At 38.4% G+C, this 20,239-nt stretch overlaps 1 protein-coding gene across 1 annotated transcript in view; it reads right to left on the bottom strand.

Annotated features, from left to right (window-relative positions):
- Nucleotides 1-18,072, bottom strand: part of wdr18 (WD repeat domain 18) — a 56,861-nt gene extending 38,789 nt beyond the window's left edge. Inside the window, exons 1-4 of the mRNA XM_018745784.2 lie at nucleotides 17,785-18,072; nucleotides 16,825-16,935; nucleotides 16,302-16,435; nucleotides 3,803-3,944 (exon numbers count right to left, since the gene is read on the bottom strand). Coding sequence (XP_018601300.1) covers nucleotides 3,803-3,944; nucleotides 16,302-16,435; nucleotides 16,825-16,935; nucleotides 17,785-17,994 — 597 coding nt within the window. The 5' untranslated portion in view covers nucleotides 17,995-18,072. The remainder of the gene's footprint in view (nucleotides 1-3,802; nucleotides 3,945-16,301; nucleotides 16,436-16,824; nucleotides 16,936-17,784) is intronic.
- Between the last annotated feature and the right edge of the window lie 2,167 nt (nucleotides 18,073-20,239).

Genomic DNA, 20,239 nt, shown 5'->3' with positions numbered 1-20,239 from the left:
CAATAATTGCTTTTAAGTATTATGCTTAGTGCAAGGTAGCAGTACAGAACAATGTCCCATCACACAGTCTCCATTAATCACAACCATCAATTAATGTTAAGGGTATTTTCACGACTTAAACAACAGATACAATATTATTATTAATGTATTTAGCCAATGCTTCTCACTGTTAAGCTTCTTACAATATTTTAGTTATAAAGCAGGGTAACTTTTACTATGTCATTTCAAGGGAAGAACCTTGCTCAAGGGTAATGCAGCACAATTTGATTCAACTGTGTGTCCTTTGAGTCCTTATACAGAAAAAAAATGTAACTATTAACTCAATTACTTAAATTATTGTGACATACTGTTCCTCCCTGGAGAAGGACTGAACATGGACTAAAGGTGCATGTAAAAATTGTGCTTATATTGGTGCTATTTATAAATATGGTGACTGGTGAGCGATAACATTGATGGGCTAGACAATGAGAAGGTCTGGGAAGCATATTCTTTCTGACAGGGATGTGCTCTCTGGTCTCATTCTCAGGGTAGCACACCTTCCTACTGCCAGGAAAGGTTTAAATAAGGCTGATGAGTACACTGTCCCCCTCTCCCTCTTCCCTCTGCGCTTTCATGGCTATGTGCATGTGGAAACACACAGGTGTGTCACTGTCAAACAGCTTTAATAACATGAATACCCTTATAACAGTATAAATACAGCATTAATCTTGTGAAGAAGTTAAGACCACCTAGAGTTAAAGATTTCTCTGTAACGCTACTGTGTCCCACTGTCCTGCATAAAAATCCCTTTCTTAGTTTATAAGAAATTTTCGGTGACACAGCTTTTGTCTGGAAACCTATTATTTTTCCCATAAGAAATAACAATTCCCATAAATTCCTCACAACAGGAACGGTTTGCGTTCATGGAGTGAATGAATCCATCTAGAAGAAAGATGGGTGTTTTTCCAAAAAAAATGCATCTACAATGATAGATTTTTTATTACAACCATTAAAAAGTGCACATTAAGACAAATGACCAAAAAATGTGGTTTGAAATTGTCAGTCAGTCTTTCGACTTTTGACAAGGTTAATAATAGAATTTTGTTATAAGCCTACTTAAACTTAATGACTACCATTTATATCGGAGTGGCTTGGATGTGAGCCACGATCAAACCTTTGATCCATGACTCTAAACCCAACCTTTGTGTCCAGTGAGTTGAATCAGACAGACTTCAGGATTTCACTAAAATATTGGTAATGACAGCAAATGCTACAGATGATTAGTTGACTGTGGACTTAATAGATATAAAAACATCTATGCTTTTATCCTACATTGTATAGCCCAAAAAACATGAATTCTAGTGAGGTACCATAAAAACAAAGCACTCCTGGCAATAACTTCACTCTACCAGACCACTAAAAACTTAAAATCCTTCATCTGTGGTAGAGCATACTGCTAATAAAATCAGTTGCCACCACACTTCCTTTGTGACTTGACATTGTTATTGTCAAGCCAGAGTCCTTTTTCATGTCACGTTTCCATTGTTTGATTCACTCCCTGTATCCCCCCCTTCCTTTTCATTTCATGGCTTTGTTGAGTATTCAATTCTGATTAATGATCAGTCAGTATTTCTCTGTAATGACCACCACTTCAGATCTAACCGTATCAGTCTTCACAAACAGCATCTAAGTACTTTGATCAAAATACCTAAACATGACATTAAAAGCAAATTCAAATAACCAATAGTTTGTCAGCTGAATTATATCTGTATTATATATCGATATTTTCAATCATTAGAAAAATCTACAAAAATTTAAACAGCATAATCTTTATCCAATGTTATTTGCAAGATAAGCTAAATTTATTAATGTCTTCCAGAAAATGACAATTAGGAAAATCAATTACCACTGATATTTATACCACAAGCCTCTAGAAATAACAGAATCTATACCCGTGTGTTATTTATAGAACTGTGACTAAACATTATCCTGCAGTCACAGTAAATTGCATGAGCTGAATCATCCACCTATCCATGATGCCTGCCCAAAAGCAGTCACTTTCTTCTCCGCTCTGCACTGCAGTGAAAGCTGAAGACCCGGAGGTGCCGCTGCAGGCCCAATCCAGTGTGAGAATACCATCTGTGACATTGAGCTGATCAGCGTCACTACGTCCAAACCCCTGGCCTCCGGATGAAATGAGGAGATTGGACATCAAACCTCTGTTTTGTCAAGTCCCTTAGAGACAACAAGAAACAGTTCAACTCAGTAGCCCTTGGATCTGTCATGGCCCTTTCATTTGATAAGCTTGATTACTTCAACAAATCCTGTCATCCGAAAGTCAATGATAATGAAAACAAAGTCAAATAACTGTGAAAGCCCTTTTGCATGTCACGTCATTGTCATTTGCTCTTTTGTTAAAGAGGCCAAAAACAAAATAACTCACAAAAAAGTAAAGTCATTTGAGACAATGAAAAAACAAACCATAAAAAAAAAAACACTTTTAGCACCTTGAAAAGAATGTTTAAATTGCACTTTGATTCATTAAAATACAGATCAGCAAAGTCATGCAGCCTAAGAAAAATGATGCATTTAACATTATAACATGACCCACTATTTTCAGTGCTGCTGTGTGTACACACATATCACGTCAGCTTGTGTGCAGGTGTCTATTTTGGGGAGGGAGATCATTTCAGACCAGTCTAATCTCCTCAGTCCCCCCAGCTGTGCTTCACCTCTCAATCATCCAGGAAGCAACACCACCCACTTGAGACAGGAGCACTGATTCCTTCTTTTATTGATCCCTGACTACTCCTTTCAATCAGGGTGTCATGTCTCCAAAAATCACCTAGGAAAAGAAGCTGCTATGCTTTGCATAAGAGGAGGATATGATTATTTGTTATCCAATTTAAACATTCATGGTCAAACGGAATAGCTGGTTCAAGGTGACCTTCCATTAAGTCAAGATCTGTAAGGGAATTGTAAATGTTCTCCTATCCCTTTCACTACCATTGCAAATTGCTGAACCTGAATTGGAATCCTTAAAGATACAAAAATCCAGCTGTATGAGAAAATATACACTTTTCATTTTATAGAGGTGTTTTGCAGTGTTCCAGTGATATTTTGGACAATGTGTTTGCAGTTTTCAAATGGGCTGGGAAGAGAATATTATTTTTTCCCCCATTTGAAATAATGGAAAATAAGCTTTTGGTATCTGAAATTTTGATATCTGCACCTTTTTCAGGAATGGATTAATTTCATAAATTGAGGGATGCCTGTATTACCACGAGCCGTTATAGTGATTTTTCATTGTAGGCGACCCTGTTATGTGAGTGATAAGTGTAAAATTTAAATTAAAATTTAGCGTATTGCTCAGTTCATCAGTTTAATACCTTTTTACTGCCAGGAATACAGGCTTAGTACGTACCATAAAAATCAAATAATTTCATTTTACATTTAACATATTTACATTACAATTTTATTTTATATCTGCAGCTCCATAAATATTAAGACTTATTGGGAAGTTTGATGAATTATAGTATAGTTAAAATATGCTTAATTAAATTTCCATTGGAATAATTTATTTCCTTCGACTAAGCATTACTCATACTATTCACAAACAAACACGCATATAAAATTTGATCAGAGGTTGATGAAACCTAATATAATGTCTAGCTGTCTGGAGTTTCGTTCATTTGGGAAGACACCCCAGAAACAAATTAAAATTGTAATAAAACTGTAATGATTTAGTGTAACTTAACTGAAGTAATGATTGAAAGTACTGCAAAGCTTTCAGCTCATCTCAGAACATATGACTGCAGAATACCTTAACAGTCTGATCGAGGGAGGCCGTAGCGACTCTGGCCTGAGCTCCCATCAGCCCACAGTGGATGTCAGTGACAGGCAGTGAGTGACGAGCCCAGACGTGACGAGGTTCAGGAGGATGAGACGAGTCCAGCTGCACCACACTGGAACAGAAAATATCAATCTGTTCAAAAATTTATAGAAAGAAAAGGTAACCTGATGCATCCATACGTGTTACATTTTATACATACATTTAATGGAATCTTTGTATTCTGCTTTTTAGACCCTTCAAAACATTTTAATTCATTTTGTGAATAAGCATTTCTACAAAAAGTAAAAAACCTTCCGTGTAAAGTGCTCCGACAAAAGACATCCCATTTCATTTGAAGAGACAACGTCAATACTGCATGATTTCAGGATAATAATATGCAGCATTCCTACTTAGTATGAAAACTGTGCTACAACTGTAATCCCTTTAATATTTTATTTTATTGTTTCCACAAATTTACTTAAATTTAGAAATTACATTCTGGACTAAAAATAATCTAGACCATATTCTATATGGGACAGAACAGCCTGGCTTTCTGGATTTTATGCCATTACTATTACATGTCTTATCTCTATATCATAGAACATTTCTCTGCACTCATTTTAAAGAATGATTCAGTGATGAATTACTAAAATCAATGCTCTATGTTTACTTTTTTAATTGTTCAGTGCATCTGATTGAGCATAACCTATGATTTGAAATGACCTTTGATGATAACCCATGGTTTGAAAGAGGAGTAAAGGAAGCGATCTATATAAAATTGGAAAACCCATCTCTGAACAGTGGAGGTGGACTGAGACATAACTTATCAGCCACATATAACACAGTTTTAGCATCTGTCCCCAAAAAGTTTCATACTCATTCACACCTTGAGTCTGGAGTTTCTGGCCATTAATGGGCCATTTGAGTACCACTAATTGTGGAAAAAAACAGCACATCACCTAGGTTAATTTGAACAATATCCATCTAATTGCAGGTGATTATTGGATCGTTAACAGACCTTAGTCATGTGGGTTTCAAGTGGGTACCACCCACAGATGTTCTAAATTAAAAACCTAAACTCCCCACCAGTCCTTCAGAACTGAAGAAGCTACTTGGATGAGTGGTGAAATGTTTTTCAAGAAAACTCAAGTCAAGTCCAGTTGCCTTTGTTGTTAGACATAATCTATGATGCAATGCCATCTCAGTCAAACTGGATTGGATTTTAACCCAATGTGTGCCCTGTCCCTGTCTGACACAGCATGGGTTACTTTTAAGACATTTTTATATAACCAGTGCTTTTCTTGAGATTTTCTTCCTTATCTTAAATTCTAATTAAATTTGTACATGAACTTACAGACAACACTTAGGACCAGAAATCCATGCATAACTTGGAATTGACTTGGAAAAGTCCACCCACCATGTCACAATCAATAAAAGCTTAATAAAGCTTAATCCCTCAATGTATTCACAATTAGGTTCAGTGAAAAACATCAGGTAAAGTTATAATGAATTAAAAACTTACTGTAAGACTTATTCTCTTTATGAAAAGAGCTTATACACTACAGGTTTCTAGGTTCTCAGACCCTGTATTACATTTATTTAGTTGATGCTTTTCTCCAAAGCAACTAATAATGTTCAGCTACTTACCTATTTATACAGCTGGCTAATTTTACTGGAGCAATTTAGGGCAAGTACCTTGCTCACAGATTCTACAGCCAGAGGTGGGATTGAACCTATGACCTTTGGATCCAAGGGCAGCATCACTAACCACTACACTACCAGCTGTCCCCATATGTATTCACTGTGTTGTGTTTTGCATTGCACAGAGCTATTGCTTCCACACATCAGGTGACAGAGTAGAATAAGAGTTAAATTTACATTCATTCATTTAGCTGAGACTTTCCTCCAGAGCAATTCACAATCTTAAGCTACTTACAATTATCTACCCATTTATGTGTAATGTTGCTGGAGCAATTTAAGGTAGGTACCTTACTCAAGGGTACTACAGCTGCAATTCAAACCTGCAACCTTTGGGTTCAAAGGCAATGGCTCTAACCACTATGGTACCACCACTGATGCTGCCAGGTACAGTGTAATGGAGGATTGCGCTGGGAGAATGTATTGTGTTTCACCCTAAACTCTAACCACATTCCTCATGACATATTTAACAAAACAAGCCACAGGAAGCAAATAAGTATGCATAATATAAACATGTTTGACAGCATGTGGTTAAGTTTTCAGCCAAAAAAGTGTAGTAATAGAAACATACCTCTATTTATTTGCTGGGTACTTTATGTAAGAGTCTTCAACAACAACATACGATAAACTAGAAATACAGTGACAAATCAATTGGTGAAACTCCCACTCCAACTCCAAGTCCCCCTGTACAGAACCATTTGAGTTTCTATTTTCTTTGATTGTTTTGCTGCCTATTAATGGCAGAAACACCATTTTTCACTGTACAAAGAAATTTCAGTAAACCAAATGATGGAGAAAACACAGTTAAACAAAACGAACTAGAATAGGTTTGCATCTTCAAAAATTCTTAACTTGGATGTCAAGAGGAAAAAATTGTGTATTATGTTATTTTTTCTGTCCAGTGTGAGGCTTTTTTAATTACGCATGTCCCCTTAGCTTCATTTTAATTCTGCTTTTCTCTGCCGAGATTTTTTGGAATCACCTGATTTTGCTAAGTCTTTTTGAATTGCAAGTGCAGTTGTCATAGCAACCATAGGCCTTTACATATCACCATTCTATGAGCTGAGAGTTTTTTAGACTACATTTGAATAGAGGCAAGAATTCTACAAATTTCTTCTTGTTAAACATCTTTTTCTTTCTATTGTAAATTATAAATAAATGAAAAAAAATTACTTAAAGATCTGTTATTTTATAGTTCCTTTAACATTTATTTGTTCTATAGGGTCACCAAGCTACTCATGGAAATTGCATAATATTACAAGGTCACGTATATAAAATAAACTAAGAAATAATAATTCTGTATACTTACCCTGATAGTGTGCATGGACTGGTTTGTAAAAGCCAAATGCTATGTGTCACATTTAAGTACATTATTAATAAGGCAGCTGAAGCAAACCAATGGTGCAAAACAGAAGATGTCAACACAACCATGTGACTAATGAAGTGAACTCACAGAGTACCATAATGCAGCTGAGAGCGTGGGTACATTATTCCCGAAAAGCAGCATGTCACAGTCTCTCTCTCAAGCCGTTTGGCACAGTTTCCCAATACGGTCTCAGCTAATTGCTCCACACAGAATGTCCTGGGGCCAAAACTGATGTCACAGAATGGATATGTAAAAATCAGACCTATTAACAATTATTTGATATTAATAATTGCAGACCACATACATGAAAAAAATCTGATATTGGAACACTGAACAACAAGGGATCAGTGTACAGTAGTTTGCAGCAAAAAATCTGCACCACTACAGTACTTTCTTCAAAAACATATTCTGTAATCATAAAGACAAATTTTAAACTAAATATACACTTGTTTTTGTATCTTTTCACCACATTAAAATCCATCCAACTGCGAGATTTTTTTTTCCATCTTGAGATGTAGTAACCTATTTGCAAGGTAGGAATGTCTTATAAGGGGACATGGTCATAAAAAAGGAGCTATGCATCTGTGTAACAACGTATAAGAACACATCATACAGCGGGGAGCCTATGTAGTAAATATGAAAAAGGGAGTATGCAGTTTATGAGACTTGATAACCTTCACACTTGTGGAATACCAACTGGCTGAAAATTAGAAATCAGATTCCCCAGGGGTGACTTTCACACACTTTCCTGGCATGAAACTAATGGCCATATATGTGGTGCAACTTGCAATAATCATAAAGAAATTTCAGCAACATCATAACCCCCATAATTTAATTTTTTGTTATGACACAATGAAGAAGATTATCCACAGAAGAACCTAGAACCAATAAAAAAATTTCTTAAACCACTTTACTGACATGTAACAGTTGACATGGAATTTCCATAAGGTAGAACATTTGTTTATTCCAAAAGTATGACAAATGTGTACATCAAAATGTACACATGATCTTTTTCACTTCCAGAAAATTCAATCATGATAATGTAAAAAATTAGAATGCAATCTGTTATCTAGCTTTTTCAAAAACTAAAATATGACTAAAGCAGGAAGCACAATGAAGAGGTGTTCAATATTTCAATGGTGTGCAATTTCATTTGGGATTAATAAAGTTTTTATCTATCTGAAACAGGCATATGTTGGTTGTGAAGAACTGGTTTTGGTCACAAAATTTAGTTTGCCCTTTATCTATTACAGAAATATTGACCATGCAGTATGAAAGAATAATATAAAAATGCTGCAGCCAAGACAGATAAAATGAATAAATCTTATGAAAGTGTCATTTTTACAGTGTAAAATTTTTTGTCCTTTTCCTGTCTTTCTACGGGTTTTCAGTTTACTGGCTCGCCCCTTCAAGGGGAAATGTTGCAAAAGTTCTAAGCTCAACGTGTGTAGTTCTGTGCTCAGAAAGGTGAGAAAGAGGCAGGGACAAAGACAGGAAAACGATGGCGTGAAAATAAGGCAAGCTGAAGACAAAGATATAATGGAACAGAAAAGGAAGTCTGACATGGTGATCAGGTATGGAAAATGCCCAGCCTCATTCTGTCAGTTACACCGGGCAAATGCCAGGGGCTCAGAGACAATCTGTCTCTCCAATAAAATGATGACAAACAAGGTTCCAGACCCAGAATCCACCCAACACACGGCTGCTCTCTCTGTCACTTTCATAAAGAGACCTTGGACAGTCTTTGAATTCAATACACACTCACAGTCTGAAACAGCTTGTCCCAAGTGGGGTCGCGGTGAACCGGAGCCTAACCTGGCATGACAGGGAGTAAGGCTGGAGAGGGGAGGGGACACACCCAGGACAGGATGCCAGTCTGTCACAAGGCACCCCAAGCGGGTATTGAACCCCAGAACCACCAGAAAGCAGGACCCGATCAAACCCGCTGCGCCACCGTGCCCCCTGAATTCAACACACACAAAAAAACACACAAAAACAATTTCAAGAAGCTCCAGGACATAACATTGAGCAAAGTCAGCATCGTCATGGTGGTTTGGAGCCTATCCCAGAAACACAGGGCACAAGACAGGGTTCGGCCTGGACAGGACACCAGCCATCCATCCATTTTCTTGGCCACTTAGTCCTTCTAGGGTCGCGGTGGCAATAGGGAGAGTAGGGAACCCTAGACATCCCTGTCCCTCGCAACTTCCTCCAGCTCAACCCCAGCCGCTCCCAGGCCAACTGAGATATATCATCTCTCCAGCGGGTCCTGGGCCGACCTCAGGGTCTCATCCCAGTTGGCCATGCCTTGTATACATCCAAAGGTAGGCGGCCAGGGGACATCCTTACCAGATGCCCAAACCACCTCAACTGGCCCCTCTCAACGTGGAGGAGTAGCGGCTCTACTCTGAATTTCTCCCGGATGGCAGACAGGATCTCACTCTCCTGTTCCGTTTCTGGTGTGTTTTACTTGCAGCTAGGAGTTTGGCACGAAAATGCAGTTTGCGTTTGCTCCACAAGACACATACATTTTTGAAACAGTAAATGAAAAATTTACAAAAAAACTGGAAAATATTTGCACCTTCTAAAATGTGTAACCCAAGTGTTTGTAACATGAGGAACCAGTGTATTTTAATTCTTCAGAAACGTGCAATTTTTAAATTCATGGGGTGAACTGTTTTGTTGCTGAAGTGTGGTGCATAATATTCAAAGTAATTAACAGAAATAAATTTCACGAAGAGCACTGCGGGGAAAGGTCTGCATGCACTGTAGCCTGCAGAGTTGAAGAACTGAGTACACGTACACACACACATTGTCTAAACCGCTTGTCCCATAAGGGGTCGTGGGGAGCCGGAGCCTAACCCAGCAACACAGGGCGCAAGGCTGGAGGGGGAGGGGACATACCCAGGACAGGACGCCAATCCGTCACATGGCACCCCAAGCGGGACTCGAACCCCAGACCCACCGGAGAGTAGGACCCGGTTCAACCCACTGCGCCACCATGCCCCCCACAAGAACTGAGTAGATGTGGTTTAAAATATCCATATTTTTTATTTGTTCAGGCAGGCTTCTGCTATGGCAGATTATATACAGAATCCTAAGAAGAATAAACCCTTCCTCATGTCTTCACAAATAAGTGGCCAAAAGCCAAACATTTTACTTTATGGCTATAATTGAAGCGTAGCACAGCTCATTCCATTCAATCGCTTTCTTTGCCTACATCGTAACACACTTCACAGGCATCCAACCACAGGACAGGGTGCTCTTGTCCAACTGCCTGTTGCCACTGCTGGGAACCAAGCGAAAAGAACACTTCACAGACCACCACACCTTAGGGGGTTCACCATCAGTCCTCCTGGTCCATAATGTTTGTTGTTAACCCTGCACAACTCATTTATCTCCTAGCCTTGAAACCAAAGCAACCGTTTTTGAGAACAGAGCGAAGAATCGTCAAAAAAATGTACTGTACTTGGGCTCTGATGCACAGCAGCAAGCCAGTGAAAAAAAACTACAGCCCCGCAGTTTTCGATCCAGGGCCAAAGCTTGTGTTCCTTCTCCAAAGGCGGCAGTGAATTTAGATTCTGGAACTGCATGCCTGAAAGGCTTCCACGGAGACTGCCACTGAGGCAGAATAAATATGCACATTTTGCCCCTTCAAAGTGGCACTGAATGAGTGATCCTGAATTATTTATTCCCATCTCAAGGTCGTGTTATGGATGTTTTAGCTTTTCCCCATATATCACTAGCTAACGACGGTCCTTAAATGCTGACTTGGTCCTGTAGACCTGGAATATCCAGATCATACAATATTATACTGTTGTTTAAATATTCTTTCAGGTTCTTTTTGCTCATGAAATTGACAGCAGTATTAACCTCCTAGGCCTCCAGTTGAGAGGTGAGAGAGAACCATAAGGTCAAAAGAAGATACACTAGAACTGTTGGATTTCTAATGAATTGCTCTCATAGGTATACACAGGTCCCAGTGTTTTGAGGCCACTATTTTAAAGCCCTTGTACCAGTGAATCCTTCAACTCACACTAATATTAAACTAATTATATAAATAAAACCAAGACCAAAACATGTCTAATGACAACTGACACTGTCCATCTAAGACAATGCAGCAACAATTGATATATCCATATAAAGACAATGAAAAAAAACTTTAAGTAGGTGGTGAACGGAAAAAGTTTAGTCAAAAAAAAAAAAAGTGACTGAAACAAGAGTGGTTGTAGCTAAGCAGGTACACCATCGTAAAAAAGTAATAACTAGATCTTAGAATTCCTTATTTATTAACTTGCTGCTTAGATGCTGCTTTGTTCAAAAACAATTTACTGTATTAGACCCATTTGTACATCCATGTATTCCACTGGAGCAATTTGGTACCTTGTTTAAGGGTACTCTAGTAGGAGCAGGAAATGGGACTTCTACTGGTAACCTTTCCATTACAAAGCTATGCCCTTATCAGCTAGACTATCTGCTGTACTATATTTTTCTTGAGGTGGATGAAAACAGTACAAGACTTTATGGGTGATCCACTTTTTTAAATGATCATTTGTACACATCAGTGTCTCCTCTTTACCATTAAGCTTTCTGAAATACTTCCCTTCAGCCAGCTGAAACATCATGTGTTTTCCTGAGTCCATGATTCACACGAGATGGCAAAATGTGGCAAGGTGGTGCAAGGTATAATAAGACAGCACAAATCAAGCTCTGAGCCACTCGGTCATTAAGAAGTCACCCCACTGGCAGCATGAGGACTCACTGTAGAGCCTGATGCTGCTGGTTGAAATGAGCCGTGGTAGCACTCTTTGGAACATCGCAACTGGACCACCCTGTAGCAGAAAGTGCTCCTGTATTCAGTCAAGGTGACATGAGGAGAATGGAAAAAAAAACTGCCCATGATGGAATAAAGTTTGTTCAGTGTCTGTTTCTGTGTTACTCCCACCAGGGAGTTGTGGGGAAATTTTGGCAGGGAAACGAGACGCAAAGAAATTTTAGGATGTGTCCTGACACACTTCTTTGGTTTAGAGTAGATCACTTTTGTGTCGCGCACAAAGGAAGTTTCGAAAGTGTTGCCATGCCTTGTGATGAATTGTGTAAGAGCTTGTTATTAAAAGGAGGCAACGTAAACCGACTGGGGAGACATCCAGCTGCACTGAGCATTCCCGTCAACTGATGTTGTCGTGAAAAGTATCTATGGGTCTGAGTCTTTAGTACGGATCTCTTGCGGCTGATCGGTTCCAGAAAAGAAAGGAAACTTCTTTCACAGAATCCAGCATTACTTCTAGGGCTGACCCAACCATTCCGATTAACTATTGCAATCTATTAGCATAGCCTGTGATGATGCACAATATTCCAATGAAAAAAGGACTGCACCAGCTACAGCCAACCGGGAAAACATCAACAAGTGACCTGCATATTCAAAAGCATATGAACTTCTTCAAAAAGTACAGATGAGTCTGTCCTTTCCTGCATGGGGCCTCACTCTTGTATGTCCAATCCAGCTTGTTGTCCAGGTGCACTCCCAGGGATTCAATATGTCCCACCTACCACCATCTCCACTACATCAATTCTCATTAGGCACAACAATCCCTTGAACCTCCTGAAGTCCACAATCATCTCCTTGGTCTTTCCAGTGTTGAGCTACAGCTGTTGTTTACCCTGGGTTAAGCATACACAACAATCCTGTTACATATTACGTTAAGATGTTACTCTGCATTTACTTATCACTGAAGCGGAAAATGACTTTTATAAAAACTCACTACTTTGCACAAACATGTTACAATTAGTCCCAAATTGTTTAATTAGACTCCTGTATACACAATTCTTTACGTTACTGCAAAGCACATGGTGCCTAAAGTGAGCCCTGAAAAAAAAAAACACCAGTGAAATGCACCATGACAGCATTTATTAGCACTAAGTCATATAAATCTGAGCTTGTTATAAAACTATGAAATGATTAAATATATCAAAAAAGCCCGATGCAAAACAATGTACAGTAAACCCTCAAGATACACACTTTGAAGTTACAAGAATTTTATTTAACAAGTAGGTTCATTTACATTTATTCAATTAGCTGATGCTTTTCTCCAGAACAACTTATAATGTTAAGCTATTTACAATTATTTATCCTTTTATACAGCTGGAGAATTTTATTGGAACAATTTAGGTTAAGTACCTGACTTAAGCGTACTATAGCTGGAGGTGGGATTTGATCCTGCAGCCAAAGACAGCAGTTCTAACCACTATACTGCCAGTTGGCCATTTAGGAAGCATTTTTCAGCATTTAGAGCAATCAAACTTTTTGCACGCATTTACTTTTATTTATTCAGCAGATGCTTTCTACAATGACACATAAAATGATTATTAGAAAGTATTTAGTAAAGACAAAAGAAATCTGCAAAAGCAATGGAACAAATCCATGTTCACTGAACAAGCTGACATGGTGTCTCACACTGATTCATCTTGTGTTTATTGTATACATTTAGCTAACATCTTTCTCCAGGATGACTTAGTGTCCAATACATTACAGTAAACTACCTACACTCTCACTTATCTATATGGAGAAATGTAACACTCACACATGCACACAGAACTGGCAATTTAGAGTCACAAATCCACCTGAAATATGTCTTTAAGAAACAACTTACATTAACATGGGGTAAAAATGCAAACTATATATAGACTGAGCAGGGATGAAACACACATCCAGTCAAACAGCCCAGGTGCTTCTAGACACTAGATCAGCTTGATCAGTGAGTGAGAATTAATTTACACTGTATTCAAATATATCTTTTGTTTTTATTGTCCTGTGGTGTTTTTTGCATTAAAGGTTGAATTCATACATCAACACCGAGTATAATATCTATGATCATACAAGTTTTTTGCGAGCATTTAAGTGCACATTTAGTAAGAGCTTGGAAAGAAGTAAAGGAGTGCCGGTACACAGCCACACAGTATTACAGAGCAATTACTGAAGGGAAACTACTTTGTTGTGGTCAGCAGCATGGTGGCAAAGGGAGTAGTGCTGCTGTCTCATAGCACCGGGGTGGTGCAAAAGGACATGGGTTCGATCCCTGCTCAGTTTGTGTGGAGTTTGGATGTTCTCCTCATGCCTGTGTGGGTTTCCTCTGGGTGCTCTGGTTTCCTCCCACACTCCAAAGACATGCTGTTCAAGTTCACCCATACTGTGTGAGTGTCACAGAGAAAGTGTGTTACACTGATGTATGGATGAGTGACCTACTGTATCTAGCAGTGTAAGTCACCTTGGTGAATAAGGTGTGCAGGCTGATAACACTACATAGAGGTCACTGGAAGTCGCTTTTAAGAAAAGTATCTGCTAAGTAAACGTAGTGATAACTAATGCTTACTATTGAAGTAATTTCGTCCATTTCAATGGGATTTGGTGATATTTTAACATAAATGGATGTTACTTTTGGGACTCAGGAATGGATAACTTTTAACATTACACTAATTATAGTTTCAAGCTTATGTTACAAAGGGTTTTTCAGTAACACATTACCTTTATAATGTGAAGGAAGGCTGTAAATATTCCAAGATAACTAAACTTACTGCTGTGCTTCAAATGTCATGATGAAAGGCCACAAACAAAGTTTTAAAGTAAAATTAAACTTTGAGAACACAGAACATTTCATCCTGATTTTTAAGCTTCTTGATTTTTTTTTCTTTCATGAACTATAAGGCCAACTACACACTATTTGATATATATCACTGTGATAGACATCACGTGCTGCTTCCAATCTATTTTGTTAAAATCAAATCATTGTTTAAGAAATACAGCCACAGTACATGAATCAGATTAATTATAATCTGTTTCAGCTATTAGATGAAGTTGATAACATTTTAATAGACTTGTGCCAGTTGGGCAATCAGGTGACACTAATATTAGGCAGGACAGTTCTTCCAGTTTTTGTACCAATTACAGTATATCCTAATTAACACCCTTGCAACCTTTACTCATAAAACCCCACTGCAACCCATTTCATTTTGCATTTGAAGTGGAAAACCAAACAATTTTATGCAAAGATATGTTACAACTTAAAACACACAGACCAAATCACAAGTTATATAACTCTGTGGTATTTCCACACCAAACTTGAACTGTTGGCCATAGTATACTGACAAAAAGCATTGTCAGTAAAATGTTACAGAGCAAGAAAACAAATGACGTTGAGAAATTTATCGAAATAACATGAGATTCCCGGCTGTCAGGAGAAATTCTCATGGTGGCACTCTAATTCTTGCTCATCTTGCCTTCTTTGTATGTAAACTAATGCTGGAAATATAAAGCATGGCTGGACTACCTTCCTAAAATCTTCCTATTCACTACAACCTGGAAATTTCCACTTTGTTCAAAGATGTTTTCACATCCCCGTTACTATATAAATAGCAAATCCAAGACTACCACCTACTGGCAAAGGTGAGAACTAGTGCATTGACAGTTACAGAAACTGCTCCAGCCATTCATAATTTTACAAACACCATTCACCAAAGAGTGATTTATTCATACCTAAATATTCTACTATAAACAAAAAATGTAAAAACTCAAGACGTAACCATAGTCAACTGATCGGCGATAATCAACTTCAATATCATCAAATTATTTTTAAAAGCACACCAAAAGAAAAGATTTCTAGATGGAAATATTTAAGTGTATATAGGTTTTACGCAAAAAAAAAAAACTTTATGGGCCTTTCATGTATCAAAGCCTAAGACTTTTTTTTACAAGACCAAATTCAACTATCCATGTTAAAGATAAGGGAGAAGACTGGTCGCCCCAGAGGGGAAGATTCTTTGGTGCCTGTAGGCTAAGCCATTCCTTCACAGATGTTTAAACACATTTGAGATGGCATCTTGAGCATGGAGACAGTTTAAAAAAAAGGTGTAGGCAATGTAAAGCTGTTCACAAGTCAGTGAAAGGTAAGGAGTTTGAGTAGCAGGATCAGCTGGGACGGACGAGATGAAAACACCAGGGAGCCCAAAGAGGTCAGCAGCAAAGGGTCAAGGTTAGTGACAAACCAAGCAGGTAATCACGAATGCCCACCTATCAAGATCGCCCTGATAGTGAAAACACAGTGCTTACACTATCCCCTTTTTAAATTTCTTCACACTGATGAGATCTTAACTGATGCTGAAATGCCGCAAGAGCACCTAAGAATCCACTATCCATCTTCCTTAACCACAAACATAAAAATTTGTCAGATACAGGGTAGCCAGAAAATATAACAAATAGGCCTCATCAGAGTTACACAAAAATATTGTGGGGACATATTAGGCTTGCTTGAATATTGATGGACATGTCACCCACTCCATTGTTATACCTACAGTATGACCTCTACATGACCAGTAATAAAACACTTAAGAACTAAAGGAACAAGACTGCAGAGTATGAGGGGTAAAATTTACCTGGTGAGACTCCACACCAACACTAGGTTGTCTTTGCCGCCAGAAATGAAGTGGCTGCTGTCATCAGTGAAGCGCAGGCAGGTCAAATCTTGGTAATGCCGATTCAAGATCGCAAGCAAGCTCCCAGACGACACCTGAAATCCATACGCCAGTATTATTATAAACGCCATAAAGCTGAAAGTAAAAACAACGAATATAACTCCTAACATAGCAGACATGAAAACAAACCCACCCACACACACACATTCTCAGAACCGCTGGTCCCATACGGGGTCGCGGGGAACCGGAGCCTACCCGGCAACACAGGGAGTAAGGCCGGAGGGGGAGGGGACACACCCAGGACGGGACACCAGTCCGTCGCAAGGCACCCCAAGCGGGACTCGAACCCCAGACCCACCGGAGAGCAGGACTGTGGTTCGACCCGGTGCGCCACCGCACCCCCTGCTTGAAAACAAACCCTCCACACACAATTTTTATTAGAACGCATCCTTGGAATGCATGTGAAAAGTTTGTTTATCCTCACCTCCCACACATAAATGGCTTCAGCAATTCCTGCCAGCAGATAAAGCCCATCTGGGGAAGCTGTAAGGCAAGTGACAATCCCAGGACACACTATTTTTTGCTGCAGCTGATCCTGTAACAAAAGAACAAAACAGACAAAATAAATGCTGAACAACAAAGAAACCAGAACTCCTTTGAAACACATATCATCCTTTTCCAAAGCCACGGATAAATTGACCTGCATCTGTTTCAGATAACAGCACTGGGGGACACACACCCCCTTGTTACACATGTGGCATAAGGTGTACCTTTTAGTTTAAAAACATTTTGTTGCCTAAATCCACCAGCTTTCTCCTTCAGTTTCTCAGCTTCAACACACTGCATATTAGTAAATGCCTTTAAAGGAGATTTTTAAAACAAGCTTTTATTATCTGATCAACGAGTGCTAACAGAACAGCCCAATACTGAATTATTCGACTAACGCAGATTTTTCATCTGGGTTTTAAAAAGAACAGTGTTATGTGAGGGTTACATTAAACTGGGGAATATATCATGTTCTGGATCCTTTACATGGTAATTTAAGGCTAAAAGTTAAAAACCCTTCAGAGTACGTAAAAACAGCTATTTTAGGAAAAGGAAAAAAAAAAAAAAAACATTTATTAAGTTTCTCTTCAATATTACACTCCATAAGAGAACAGGCTCATCTGATTTTCATAATAAGACCCAAAAATATTACAGCACGAAACTGAAAACAGAAGCTAATTCAATTAGCTCAAGAGAAACATAAGACAAAGCATAACAATTAGTTCCTAAGTCTGTCTGTATGCGTATCTCATGCAGCAGCATGAGATACGCAGACAGACAGGCAGACTTAGTTAGAGGAACTGTTCTGAACATAGTCAGTGTGCATAGATGTAGTACTTGTAATGAGCCCAGAATAAGAACATGATTATTCAGTTCATTTCATTGGACCGTTCATCACCTTTCTTTGTATCTCCCAAACATTAATAAAGTTCTTGCCCAGCTGGGCTCCAAGAATGAACTCGCCGTTGAGTACAGTGAGAGACCTCGCCGAGCTGTTGCCGCCTCGATAAGAAAAAAGGTTCGTGCCGGAGTGGAGGTCAAAAACGGCACAGTTCCACAGCTGCCCGGCCGAATCGGCACACACCACCACCTCCATGGGCGCCGCCATCTTGGCTTCTGACTCAGAGTGAAGCCTGCGTGGTGACGTCAGAACTGGCCGTTCCCATACCCACAGCGGTGCATTGTGGGAAGAATCAGTATAGCACTCAGTACAGCGCGCGATGCAAATTAGAGGCAAAGCAGCATAGCACAGTAAAGCATATGGAGTTCAGTGCAATAAGGTACATGACAGGCAAACGTGTCATGCGCAAGATATGCAGCGTTTTCGATGTCTGAGATTTAACTCAGTGCTAAAAATTAAACGTTACCAAGACAAATTATCCAGAGAAAATTAAAAATGGACCAAATTGTAAACTAAAGAACACCAAACACAAACATCTACTGTATACTAAACCATTTACCATAGTACCAATGTTTAAGGGAACCTGACGTCACGATATTAGTTCCCTATGATAAAACCAGAGGAGACTAGCTGGCCATCATACCAGCATCCCATGCTGACTAAGCTGATGACCGCCTGCCATGATGGACAAGACGTACCTATGTGAACTGGGACATCACGTTAACGCTCAAATACAATGTTATTATTCATAAATTGACTTGAAAGCCTTTGTTTCTCCAGAATGACCAGGAGGGCTGAGCAGCCCCTGGTACTTGGACCCCAGAGGTTTTTTCCCCCCTTGACTTTCAGTCGGGAGTTTTTTTGTTCCTTTCCTCTGTGGCCAGTAGAAATACTTACAGCTTTAATAACTGCATGGCTAATGTATTACTGTAGTATATAGTCAACTGTCTAAGTTATCTTATGTCTTTGTTCAGCGCTTTGTGTCACTGTGTGAGAAGAGTGCTCTATGAGAAATTGAATACCAAAGCTTGTCTGCCTAATTTTGATTTCCTAAATAAATCATTTCATAAGTAGAAAACTTACCAAATTATACTGACTGAGTAAAGCAAGTACCCAGAATTTGACTGATTCTACCTTTCTTTGGGTGTGAAGCATCTGAACTGAATGGTCTTTTCCATTGTTTAGTTCTTTGACATTGGTTGTTACTTTGTCTGATTTTTCATACTAAGGGGCAGTCAGAAGTTGAGTGGGCAGGGTAATGAGTTTCAACAGTCCTCCGTTCAAAAGCTACTGCTACTGCCGCATAAGTTTTGGCCTGTGGTCACAAAACCTGAAAAAATGTGCATATTCTTTATATGTTTCAGATGCACGTTTCCAATAGCCCAAACTGGAAAAAAAGCCACTAAGTTATAATGTAGCAATTTCAAATAATTACAAATAAGTACAAAATCTATACTGTGACAAACTTTTAATGCAAAAACATTTGCACACATCTAATTGCACGTAAAGCAAAAGCTACCATGATTTGTAACTTTAATGCAAGCATGGCCAAAATTCACAACATTCTCCGAAATTCATGATGCTGATATAATAAAAGTAAATTGCTGAGCTCATACATGATTAACAAAAGCATAGTCAAAAAAAAAAATCAGATGTTCATTGTTCACATCACAGCTACTTAAAAATACAATGTCGCCACAAAAGTGTTGTGCAACAGTTCAACATTAGCTTACCTCAGCTTAATTACTCAATATTAAAACCACAGAAACTTTTAAATGGAAGTATTTTGTGTTGCCTTTCACAAAGCACAAAAATTAATAAAACAAAACTGATTTTAAATTAGTTACAATGAAAATTATCTTTTCTTAATGCTTTTCCGTTCAGAATATCAACATTTACATTCTCTTCTGTAAATTACACCAACAAATAATTAACAAAAAAACTTAAGGGAAGTTAGTTCATTAGCATGGAGACCTTAGCAGCTGCTTGGAAACGGAGAATTATGAGCAATGGTTATGGTAAGTAAAGTAAATGTTAGTATGATAATCACAACTCTGAATGTTCAATGTACCTAGATTGTAATTCAGTATGAAAACATTTTGGTAAAAGTAAGCAGAATCATTAACAACATCATAAATTATAAAGCTAAAGAGAAGTTTGTAAATCAATTAGTCGTATTTTGACTCAAGGTTATTTCTAAAAGAACGGAAAAGAATTAAATAAATTCATATACAGAATGAGAGCCCTTGTTTCATAGCATTTAACTCTGAACCTGAGGAATATTGTGTATGTATGTAATGGCTTTTATTAAAATTCCTATATTAAGTAAATACAGCAAATAACATGAAACATTATTAGGCTCACTGTTAGCCTAGAGTTACAAGACAGCAAATCAGCTTGTTACACAGTTCATTATATTCAGAAAATACATATATGTGTAGATCACAGTTTT

The sequence above is a fragment of the Scleropages formosus genome, chromosome 9 (assembly GCF_900964775.1).
Source record: "Scleropages formosus chromosome 9, fSclFor1.1, whole genome shotgun sequence".
Lineage (NCBI taxonomy): Eukaryota > Metazoa > Chordata > Actinopteri > Osteoglossiformes > Osteoglossidae > Scleropages > Scleropages formosus.
The sequence above is the reverse complement of the archived record's forward strand: the minus strand, read 5'-3'. Positions and strand labels throughout refer to the sequence as shown.